Source organism: Amblyomma mixtum, chromosome 5 (assembly GCF_055824585.1).
Source record: "Amblyomma mixtum isolate Tamu chromosome 5, ASM5582458v1, whole genome shotgun sequence".
In the NCBI taxonomy this organism is placed as follows: domain Eukaryota; kingdom Metazoa; phylum Arthropoda; class Arachnida; order Ixodida; family Ixodidae; genus Amblyomma; species Amblyomma mixtum.
Genome location: NC_143016.1, coordinates 136,196,452 through 136,209,120, shown reverse-complemented (window position 1 = coordinate 136,209,120; position 12,669 = coordinate 136,196,452). Strand labels below are relative to the sequence as shown.

Genomic DNA, 12,669 nt, shown 5'->3' with positions numbered 1-12,669 from the left:
TTGGCCTGAGAAATGTCAAATAAGGGACAACCACAGCAGAGAGAAACCATTAGGTGACAGTATAAAAAAAAATTGCACAAGAGGGGAGAGAATGAACTGAACAGGAAAACAGTCTTCATAAAAAGCAGAATAATCAATCTGCGCCGAAAACACACGTGTGCTCCTCACCCGGTAAGACCTCCAAGCGGTTACAAAGGCCCGCTACAGTTAGAAGCGCAGCCAACGATGTCATCATACACGTAGGAGTTGAGTCCAGTTTTCACTTAGTGGTGAGGTTATACTTGCACGGTGTGTTGTCTTATGTTACTTAGATGCTATAATGCATCTTTTGTCAGAAACAGTACATCGCAGCGACAACACAATCACTGAGCCCAAGGCTGAATGGGCACTGTGCTGACGCAGGAATGGACATCCTATATCCATGTTGGGAACATTTTATTCAGCTTGTTCATAACTTCGATGTACTTAAGAATTCATTTTCCAATAAGTCTTCGAATCTGTGAGAGGTAGAAAAAACAGAAGGGCCTTCCTGATCCACAAATTTGTAAAATTTCACTCACCAGAGATAAACCTCTGAAATGGAAAATCAATTTTGTTGTGCGTGCCACATGGCGGTCATGCCTCATTAAGGTCTTGCTTGTAGGGCGAGTAACAATAAAGAGGGTATGCCACAAGAAAAGAACTCGCTGCATCTGCCTTCTCCTACATAGGCGCTGCGGCTGCACAGGCTGTGTAGCGAGGTCAAAGTTCTCAAGATGTGAACGCTGCACAGAAAGTGCAAGGTCGAACTATTATAAAATGTGAATGAAGTTCTAGCGAATTTCTGTTTACTAAAGCCAGTCAAATATGTGAATCAGTAGGCCAGAACTTGAGCGAGTAGGCGCCGGGCATGGCACAGTCACGCTGTCTTGGCTGGTGCGTTTCATCCCTGGAATCGTCGGACAGTGAACGTTGATACTCTTCCGCGATGATGTGCTGTGCTGAGGGGCGCCAATTCGAGGTGTAAATATCGACACAAACGTGCAATGCTAAATACTCAGTACGCGAAACAGAAAGGTAGAGCGGAAAGTTGATAAACGTTTCCTAGGCGTACGGGCGGAGCGCCTGCGCACCTCGCCCCACGCCGCGACGGGCGTCAAAAAGAGGAGCGCATCTCCATGCTAGTGCTAGCTCTCTCTCCCTCTCGAGCTGACTGAAAGAACTTCAAGGTGTGAAGAAAAGAGGTTGGTAAGCTGAAAGGTTTCCAAGCCGCGAAGTAAAGATCCAGGCAGCGGCACTTAAGCCGTGAAGAAAAGTTGTGGGAGCCTGAAAGAGCATCAGGCAATGAAGAAAATGATGACTGAGAGGCCCGCAGTTATTCGATTGTTCAAAAACTTACCCCGCTTCCGGCGTGCGCTCAAGCGCCCGAGCGCAGGCGCCGGAGATATCTGCGCCGCGTTCACGCCTGCTCTAGCGTCTGGCCTCGCTCATGCGCAGACTGGCTCCGGCGTACGTTCGTAAGCGTAGGCGCCCCGTATCTTAAGCGTAGCACTTAAGTGTTAGTACATTTCAGAACGATGAAAGCAAAGCAAAGTGGACGGGTCTCATGACTGGCGCCAAGAAGGCCAGTATCACTGGCAGGTGAGAATAGAAGATATATGAAAGAAAAGGAGGTAAGAAAGAAATTCTCTGTGGCTTAGCTTGGTTAAGCCCGGGAATTGCGAAAGCAATATCCATACCTACGCCACGGTTGAGCTGGTAGTGTAGCTGGTGGTGGTGCTTGTTGTTAGACTTGTGGCGGTGCATCTGTTATACAATCCAATCCAATGCAATCCAATACAATCCAATGTAATCTAATGTAATCTAATCTATTCTAATCCAATCCAATCCAGTCCAGTCAGGCCGCCGTTCATGTGCACCGCCGTCGCACACGGACGGTGCGAGATCGCGAATCAATGTTAAGCCGCTGGTGGTTGGCACAGCTACTGCTTTCTAGCGACCTTAGTCGAGCCTAATCTATTCAGCGTAACACCACAATCGCGCTCGTAGCGGAGAGCGCAGGAGTTAGGCGCTGATGGTGGCACCGCCGCGGCTTGTGTCGGCGCGAGTCGGTCGCCCTTCTCTTCGGCGTGACGTCACAAAGCACCTGTTGCGCTCCTAGCGGAGAGCGCAGGAGTTAGGCGCCGGTGGTGGCACCGCCGCGGCTTGCGACGGCAAAGGCTGAAAGTGCAAGTAGTAAAGCTTTCCCTTTTAAAAGCGCGACATCCCGAAGCGACGAACGTCGCTTACCCCTGGCGTCGGTACGACAACTGCTTCGATGGCGAGATGAGATCGAGGGCTCCTAAAGCCGTATTCTATACGGTTCCATTAACCATTTCATTTCGCGTGACTTCAGGGTGACGACAGCATCATGCATCAGAAATTTGCCAATTACAGAAATCACAAACTAGGGCATCATATGCACACTCGTCGACAATAGCCTTAGCCAATCGAAGCACGCATCGGCTTTCTGAATTGACTTCTGGCGTGTTTGGTTCCCATGCTCTCTTGAAAGCCGGGACTACGTCACCGAACAGCAGTGACCAAACCAGAATATCAAACGGGCCTGAAATGGGGAGTGCATAACGGATCCATACTGAACACGGCTCCTGGATTATTCAACAACGCCTTCATGGGAGAAAGCGCAGGGAAACGATGAACGCTAGCAACACACAACTACAGTGAAGCGACCGCAGGGTCGCCACCGCAAGCAGTTGGCGAGAAAGGAGACGGTGGATGCATCCCGTACGTGGCGTCTCCAGCATCGCGTGCGGTAAAAACTTCACGAAGCCCTTCGTCAACCTATGGCGAAGGAGACTTACCTGTTGACAAGGTTACGCTTGAAGCTGACGTTGACCAGTTGTCGCTGTCTTGAGCGATGACATCAAACACAAACGCAACGAAGCGACTGCACCCTTCATTTACGGCGTGGTTCAGGTGTACACTGAGGTATGTGAGGCAAATATTGCGCTATTTACTTCCCTCAAAAACCAATTTACGTTTAATTTATGCACAAAGGTTTGTTTGCTTAAATTCTCGGGGTCTACGCATGCCACCAAAATCAGGCGCACTACGCATGCTTTGCTGCAGTAAGCTAGTGTAGGCGTAGCAGCGACTAGACTGCGGCTTTTTAGAACTCGACTATATAGTGTTTCTTTTTTGTCATCTGTCGTCAGGGGCGACCATATTCATTCAGGCAGTGAGGGTGGAATAGGCCAAGAAGAGAGGCCGGCCGGCAGGCTTTTGCCAAGGTGACATTTCAATGCGCTGCTTTCAGCCATGGCATGCTACGCTGTTGCGATAGGAGTTATATTGAAGCGAAAGCTTCACTAGCCTTGTAAAGCCAAGGACGCGGACCGGAGGACTGTGACCTTCATTTGACCTTCAGATAAAGCTAAGGAAAGGTGCATAACTGGCCCTTTGGCACAGTGGACCCCTTAGTCGCGCTTTAAGCGACGAAACCGATGAAGACCGGGAGCTCTCAAAGGAAAGGAAAGGAAAGGGGTATAACTGGCCCCCTGATAAAGTGGACACCTGAGTCGTGCTTTAAGCTACGTGACACTAGTCACAGATGTCCGCTGCATGCATTGGCACCGACCACGTTGTGGCAGAAACGCGGCACTGAAGCAAATACGCCGTCTGCGTTCATTGTACTCATTGGTGTTGGCGTTGTCAACGTTTTAGACTACGGTTATTTTAAGGAAAGGAACTGGTTTCCTGGGTCAGTGGACGCCTGAATCGCGCATTCAGGTACGTGGAGTGATGAGAGTGGCGTGGGCTGCGTGTGTTAGCGCTGACAATGCTGTGACCGGGACGCGGTACCGCAGCAATAGGCCGCAGCGTTCATTGGGTGAGCAAACTCTCGCGATCAACCATAACTGCCACCTGCAGAGTGGCTGGGTAGGCGCGCTGCCTATCAAGTGCCCGGGTCGCACTCAACGTTACAGACGCCAATCCGCGTACAGTTGCCCGATGCGCCATAGCTTTCACTCTCTAACCAAGGTTCAAGAGTAGTTGATTCACACCAAAGTTTTAGTGCAAAGATTTGTATTACAATCCGCATTATTATCGTCGTTACGCCTACTGGCGCCGATGTTGCGCATTTCTTATAGAATTAAAGTTTCGTGGTGACACAAGTTTAGGTTTCGTGCAGCTAGTGTTCTCTGTATGAGTCCAGAGGCATGGGCCTTAAATACGTCCGTTCCGATTCCCCAGGAATATGCACTGTGGAGCATACTGCACATATGAACAGCCAGAAGCAGTAAGACATCTCAAGACAAAGTACATTATACCCATTGAAAGTGCATACACAGAGGTGACTGCACAGACATCTAAAATGATTGACCTCCTCCTTGGCATACATTACAATAACACCAAACAAGGCGACCAGGCTGATGATGATGATGAAAACTTCATTTGGAACAAGGGAGTTTCCATCTTCAAGCAAAGCCAACCACTCAATTATTGGTTGATATAAGAACAGGAACATATAAAACTTATACAGACAAATTGGTCATAGAAAAGGGCCGAAGAACGGCGGACACTAGCTCTACACATTCTGAAGTAATCACACATCGGAAATACGTCTGTTACCATACGGAACCGCTTGTGATGGAGCCATACGGTATCCTGGATGCGACGGAGTGCGTAAATAACAAAGTGGCTATAAGAGAAGCTCATATCTACACGGACTACTTCGCTGTTGTTAAAAAGTGTAAAAAGTGTCGAAGTCACTAAGCTTAATTTAAGAGATTCATGCTCTCAAAATGAAAATAATAAAACGCCTACATCTAGAGAAAAGCGAACGTTCTCACACACCCATCGACAAATAAGAGTACCTTCTGCACTAGCCTCCCCTTTGATCTCCACTCCAGTCTTCTCTTCTGGTTGGTCTCTAGCCGGGGAGGTACGTGTTCCCTATTTCTCCCGTGTAGTTACCCCCTGGAGGAGGTGTCCCTTGGATGAGGGCTGGGGTGGCCCTTACCCCATCGGTGGCGTGCCGATGAGGCTGTCGGGACGATGCAGTGCCCCACACATATCGCAAGTGTTCCACGTGGGCCGCTGACGTTGATCTTCGCCATCTTTTGTGTACCTGCTGAGGGACGCAGGACTGAAGAAGCGGAAGATACTGAGAGTTAGACTTACGGCTGCAAGAGAGAAACGCCTCCTTGCGGCTAACAGACAAAGCTAAGCGCAGGTGCCTACTCATGTTTCTGGAAAACAACAGTTTCATGACCTACTTTAGCTTATCCAGAACCCCTTTTATGCCACATGATAATCATTCGAATGAAAAATGGATTAAGATTGCTTTTGGGCAGCCCATTGTCATCGCTTTGCGCTAAAATTGAAGAAAAAGTAAAGAAAGAAGCGCCCGCCAAACCGCGCAGCTCGCTGCCAGGAGGCCGCGGGGTCATGGACGCCTGGAAGATCTGAACCGGTGAGTGCCTGCTACACGCTGTCACGCTAGTATCGTATGTGGTTACAAGTGCTGCGGGTCGGTGCGAGCGAACAAGAAGTACCTGAAGGGAATAGGTGAACTAGATGCCGCTTCCTTTAAAACCATGTGATATGTTCGTTCTTGATCTGTTTTGTCCTCATAGACGGAAAAAAGAAGCTTAACCGCGTCACTATCTTACTAGACAGCAAAGATCGGTGTGTTAAACGGATCCTGTATGTTTGGAGCTGTGGCGTTCACTGCTAAATGCCTAACCTTGTGGTTTCGTTTGCCCCGGTGCATACATGATGAATCTTCACAAACGAAAACTGTGCTGTTTACACCGCATGTCCTGTTACGTAGATGCATGAATGTCCGTGGAATTTTATTTAGCAATCAACATCTAAGCACACTGTGGTTTCGCGCCATCGTGTTATATTGTAGAGTGCGCATTTATATCACACATTATGCCTGATTTGTGCTGTTACACATGGCGTTGGTCACTTTCTTTTATTGCATTTTTGTGACCACCAAGCACTAAGCTTCACGTCCTGGTTTCACAGTTGGCAGACATGCACATTCAAAGGGAAGAGATTGTAGTTTTTCAAGAGCTGCTTGTATGTGCAGAATGTTGATATAATGGCGTAAAAACTAAGGTGCGTTATAAATCTTATGAAGAAAACGTAACGACAGAATCGGAGGTTAAGTTTATATGAAAAAAAAATTCCAAGATATTGAATTCTGCCGACGCTACCATGGTAGTGCAAAGAAACTGAATATGCAATTTTTCGTCATCATTTCTTATTTCTTTACTAGTAAAAAGCTGTATTTAGTACTTCAATCCAACGTAGATGTCTGCGAATATCAGAAGCTCTAAATTACTCTAGCAAAATAAGCTGGCAATTTTAACTCTGTAAAAGCCGGATGAGATAAGAGCTTGAACATGAGTGCAGAAATTCTTTTCTCTTTTTTAAAACAATCAGAGTGAAGTCCATTCGCAGGTTCTAGTGGGTGAACAAAACCTCAGCAGAAGGGAAGTCAAACATGGAATTTTCGCATGCAGAGCCGATTGCACATTCTTGAGAAATATTTTAAACGTGATCGGCAGCCGTGTACACCCTTTTTAAAAGTCAGAGAGCCTAAGGGGCTCCGTTGTCAGCCATGCGATGTGACGCCGTGAGGTTTCTCAATTTTCGAAGGTTACAAGGAACTCTATGCTCAATCCTTCCAAGGTTGAAGAGTTCCGCAGGCGCTACAGGCTGCCTTAGAAGCAAGCCAGGCGGGCTTAAACTTTTGACAAAGGCTGTTCATCGCATATCATAGAAGTTGATGCAGCCAAGTTTGCACAGAGACATCTCTTAAGGGGACATCGTTTCCCGGCGGTCTGCCTTGTCTGCGTTACATTGCACATGCTGATAGGGCCAGCATGCAGACACTTTATGCATGGCGTCACTGCAGTGGTCGTGCCATTGTGGTGCGCACACAATTCCGAACAAAGTGCCGGCATGCACAGCGGTAACTGTACTGTGAGTTCTTTTTTTTCTGTAAAGTCAGACAAGGAGAGGGCTGAGTCCGGCTGGTTGGTTCATCTTGAATGGTACGACAAAACAGCGCTGGCGGACGGGACGGAAGAAGCGCATGTGTCTGTCTCTTCTTCCGTCCCGTCCGTCGGTGCTGTTTTGTCGTACCATTCAGAAAAGGAGCCGGCTGTGTTATATGTAACAATCAAAACATAGGTATTCATTTGCGTCCGTGCCTTTCAGCGCCGCAGGGCCAGGAGGCCGGGGTGACGGCCTGGCCATGGCAGCCAAGGCCACTCCCCTGGCGCCTGTCAGGGACAAGGCGTTCCTGACCTCTGTGTTCGAGTCCATGGACCGCGATCGCACCGGGTTGATCAACGGGTCCGAGCTGCAGCGTGCGCTTGCCAACGGCACGTGGAAGCCCTTTGGCGAAGACCTCGTCCTGCTTATGGTCAAGATATTCGACCGGGAGTTCACCGGCAAAATCGACTTTGAACAGTTCAGCACACTCTGGGCGCAGATTACCGAATGGTACAACAGCTTCAAGAAGTGAGCTTCCACGCTCGTAAGAGCGATGCCATCAGCGAGGTCTTGTCTTTACAGATTGGGCCCTGTAATTGTGAACAGCTAGTTTCTATAGGTCAATTAAATCGAATAAGACCGAGCAATTGCTAATTACTTCAGTAAGGCATGTTGACGGGCTAGTTGGTTTTGCATCTTGAAACTTGGAAAAAACAACTAGGCGCAAATAATTTCACAAGGACAAAAAGAGACGAGGAGACAACGGAGAGGCGCCTGTCCGTTGTCTCGTCGTCTCTTTTGGTCCTTGTGAAGTTATTAGCGCCTAGGTGGTTTTTTCGAAGTTTCAAGATGCTAATTACTGCTATCATTTTTAATGTGTTGACTCATGGAAATCAATCCATACGGTTTCGTTTGTAGAGCAATTGTTTCCGATTCAGCTTAAGATTGATATATGTAGGTATTTTTTTAGAGTTGGTGCGAATGGTAAAACATTAACTATTGCGTTCCTCCCAGGTTAAAAAAACATGAGGCGTCTCTATTTGTTGACTGGAATTTCCTTTCTATAGAGCCAGATATTTCTGGTGCTTGGTTTAGGCTAGTTTGGTTTATTGGGGTTTAACGTCCCGAAGCAACTCAGGCTATGAGGGACGCCATAGTGAAGGGCTCCGGAAATTTCGACCACCTGGAGTTCTTCAACGTGCACTGACATCGCACAGCACACGGGCCTCTAGAATTTCCCCTTCATCGAAATTCGGCCGCCGCAGCCGGGATCGAACCCGCGTCTTCCGGGGCGGAAGCCGAGCACCGTAACCACTGAGCCACCGCGGCGAGTGCATTTCTGGTGCGCTATTTCTATCGTATTTTGTAGTAAAATTAAACAAAAACCTATGGAGTAATAATGATTTTTAAACTTTTGTTTTTTGTAAGCTACAGAAACCACATAGAGCTTAAATAGTTTTGTAATATGGATAATTACCGAAACAAAATTGGCCGAAACAAGATCGAGAGCAAAGTATAGCGCATGAATTGTATGAGTTCAATTAGAGAATAGACGACATCGCCGGCCAAGAGGAAAACTATATAGATATGGTAGAATAGCGAACACGCAGGGAAGTGATAAACGCATGACATAAAGCTTCGCAACTTTGACTTATTCTCGTCAGGAAATGGGGAGGAATTAGGTAGCGATCGATCTAGAACATTGCTGGTCTGTCCGACATCCGAGGTGATGTTTGAGCTCGTGGTGCCTGTCGCTGCATTTCAAAAGACGCACTTAAAAAGTACCTGCTTTTGCTTTATTCTTTGCGCTAAGTAGCGATTAGTGGTTGTCACTCTGGCAACTGGACAAAAGTTCCCCCTCCCCCCCCCCCCTAACAAACCGTGCCCTAACGAAAACGGAGATCTGCACTTGCCATAAATTATGACTGCGACTTCCCTCAATGACGGCCATTGCGTAAGTCGCCACGAACCAGCACCGCTCTGCTTCAGTGGCAGACATGGCCATTATCGACGTGTTAAAAGGAAGGAGTAATCGCACCAACTGACGCCGGCAGCAGATAGGAGCACGAATGGTGGAAACATCATCTTCACACTAAGGAGTCTCGGGCTTCTCATCAGGCCGGTTGCCTTGTACTATCTCCGTTGTCTGCGTCCTGAATATTCCTATACTTTGTCTCCCATAAATAGTCACCACTGGGTTAAAATAATGACAGATATGATTAATTTGGGAGGAGCGTTGAAAATTGTCGAAATTGTTGGAAATTATGAACTGCGATGCCAGAAACCTTCCGTCCACAGCCGTACAAAGCGTACGCATGGTACAGTGAAACTCGCCTATCCTGCTTATATACCGCTCACATGTTAACAAAGCTCACGGCTAGAAGCCATTTTATCTTTATATGAAAATGGCATGGTAGTGTTGGCGCTAATTCGGCGACTGGACTGTACCACTTATTAAAAGATGCGCCGTATTTCATGTCGCAGTGCATTGCGGGTTGGATGCGAAGCAGCGTAATGAGACTTAATGAGACCGTTTCAGTATGACTCCTTCGTTCGAGCTCAAGAGTCGTAGGCAAGAGTTCTTATGACACGGTTGTTCCCTGTCTTTCCTCCCCGAACATCAATGGCGTCGACCCAAGCAGCGGAAAGTCACGGAAATTGTGACAAATCATGAATGCGGCGGCAACGGTTCTGGGCGGAACAAAAGCCTTAAGATGGTTTATTGCTTAGGTCGATGCGTTTGTATCGGCTTGATTCACTTGCACGTTACCTTCATGCATTCTTCATGCAGTGAACTTCGTCAGCCCATTTGTCGGACTATGCACTCCATCAATCCATAGGTTACATCAATACTCGCCATTGCATCCTTAGTACCCATTTCACGGCCGCATTATATCGTTTTTTTTTACCTCTTCCACACTGCTCTCCTTCTTATCTCCCAAATTCCCTCCCTACGCAGAGTAGCATGCCAGCGATTATTTAACGCCGGCTGAATTCTCTGCTCTTCATTAAAGAGTCTCTCTCTCTCTGTCTCTCTCTCTATCTCTATGAGTGGGGTGAATCACGACCACGCTGCTGTGAGCCTGATCAGACAGGTTATTACTAATACGTGTCTTGAATTGAGATTCTCCCTTGCTTCGTAGCGCTCTGTACAGCATCGCCTATTAATTCTTAACTTATTCTTCAGTGCTCCTCGCCCGCACCGATAGCTCATCTCTGCATCTTTCTGAGTCATAAGTTATGCTTAAAGCGCACATGGGGATAATTTAGTGTTCAATTATTTGTTGTGTTTAGCAAATTAAATATTTCGATATTCGTTTAATGCGTAGTGCCTACTATGTGAACACTATATTCTGGTGCACGTTGCAGCAAATTAAAACTGCACCAGCTTATAATGGTGCCTAGGGCTGGAACTACTTCCCAGACCCGAAAATGCGATTTCCTCCAAGTAGGGTACCGTTAGAGAGACTGGAAACGCTTAAGAGGAAAAAAAAGGGGGCAATAATTGATGTTTCAGCTGGAGTGCTCAGATTGTTCCGGTTCTTCTTGGTTTTTATTATTATATTCTTACAATGAAATTAGTACGCACTAACTAGTATGTTGACAGCTTACTATTACTGTTTGTATGTGTCTTAATGCTAGAGCTTGCTTGTATATTTTAACGTTTCATCTCAATACTAGCGGACAACGAGGCTGGTCAAGCAGTACAGTGCGACTGTGACATTTTCTCGCCATCTTCAGTTTTAGGCAGAATACTGAAAAAGAAAATGAAAAATTATGAATATAAACTGGCTAATAACAAGGTACGTAAACATGCCTTCTCGAATTTCAACAGATCAACTGAGTGTAAAAAGCATCCTTTAGAACATGATACTTCGAATCCACGGCTTGGTGTTGGCACAAATATTACGGCAGAGTCCGACCTTATTGCGGCATCTCCCATGAGTTTTGTAACAAAAGCCATTGCGAATGCTCATAAAAAGAAGGCAGCCACCTGCACTAGCAAACGTTTTCAGGCACACAATGTTTTCAAATGCGCTTTTACACGTGGCACTATTCCAATTAAAGTTTCATGAATGGCAGCTGAATGACGGCGATGGGGAAAAAACGACAGTGAACACCTACGCAGTTGAAATAATTGACTTTAAAAACTACACGGATTTCGGATATCACCCGTCAGCTAATATTTTCGTTTTATCTCACAAAGCTCATGTGCCTGCGCCTATCTCTGTCGTAAAGGGTTCACTGAGCATATTTTATATTGCTTGTAAACTCCCACGTGTAAAATATGAGAAAAGAGAAGGTTCAACACGGTTTACTATATAGTGTATTTTTGGAGTCACCAGGGAAGCACATAGTGCTGCCAGCTGAGCTGCTTGGGCACTGATATCAATATCGAAACCGCTTTACTCGCTTTTGCGCTGAAAAAGCTTTGTTTTGTTCCCTATATCTGAGGACAGGCAAAGACGAACTGTTTGTAAGACTAAACCATGATTTCGTAACAACTTTTCAATCTGCCAATCGAACATGAGCATGTGTTAAGCTCCCTTGACAGGAGGCCGATAAATGTTCCGCTGTCGAAGCTCCTCCTTCATGTATCGCTTCAAATGATAGCCAGAAATGTTAAAAAGAGATTGAAAACCTAGCACGCCTCCTATCGAATGAAATTAAACAACAATAGAACAGCAAGAGGAAAGTAGTGACTTGATCAAAGGGTGCGTTCTTAATTGAACATGTGTACTATTCGACTCACTCTTAATAAACACAGCAAAATGCTATAAAGTGCAAGGCACAATCTGACCCTACAGTTTACTCTACCGCAAGGAAAAGCTAAATCTCCGATGCAACTTAATGGCATTGTAGCTTTTAGTTGTACGTTATCTCGGCACGAAAGGAGTTCGCTCGGCTAGACGTCATCCACTTCAATACAAATTCAGGGGTGTATTGTAGACTCCGGCTCAATAAATGGAACGCTATTCTCTTTCCCTGCGAATGGTAGAACGCTAAACCTGGGCGAACGGACATGGACAACAATGAAATCATTGCTTCCTGCTATGCATTGTTGGTTTTACTACGTCTCGTTACAAGCGAGCGAAGAGTGGCACACATTGCCGACGATGTCGCAAAAAACCAGCGAATGAGCTTTTGGGTGGTAGAGTTACAGCTTTGTGAAACTTCGCAGGGTCGATCGCGCAAACTGTGGACGACTGGACAAGACGGATCTGCAGACGGTCTTCGCCAACATGGGACACCAGCTCTCGCTGGGCGTGTGCCACATGATGATCCGCCGCTTCGACCAGCTCGGTGACAACAAGATTATGCTGGAGGACTACATACGCATGTGCGTCATCTTGCACATTGCCGATGAGGAGTACAAAAAGATCAATCCGGAGAAGACCGGCAGTGCCAAGCTTACCTACGACGATTTTCTTTGCAACACTTTTGGCATGTGGAAGTGATCTCATTGGCAGCATTCAAGGCGACGGGCGAATTAAAACTTTCCCACTAGTGCCCACTTGCCCCGTTACAGACGGCAGTGAGGCAGAAAATCGCCCTGGTTTGTTTCCGCAACTTGAACATTCCAACATTGTAATTGTATATAATTTTCTCGGGCTTACGTACTGCGCCGTAACGACATTATTTCACCGATGCACGAATGCGAACGAGCCTTCCGGC

The 12,669-nt window shown here is 46.7% G+C and overlaps 1 protein-coding gene across 1 annotated transcript; it reads left to right on the top strand.

Annotated features, from left to right (window-relative positions):
- The first annotated feature begins 7,252 nt into the window (after positions 1-7,252).
- On the top strand, positions 7,253-12,452 carry LOC149343877 (programmed cell death protein 6-like). Its single transcript, XM_089542515.1, has 2 exons — positions 7,253-7,521; positions 12,176-12,452. The coding sequence occupies exons 1-2, from the start codon at positions 7,253-7,255 to the stop codon at positions 12,450-12,452; spliced, it is 546 nt and encodes a 181-aa protein (XP_089398641.1).
- The last annotated feature ends 217 nt before the right edge of the window (positions 12,453-12,669 follow it).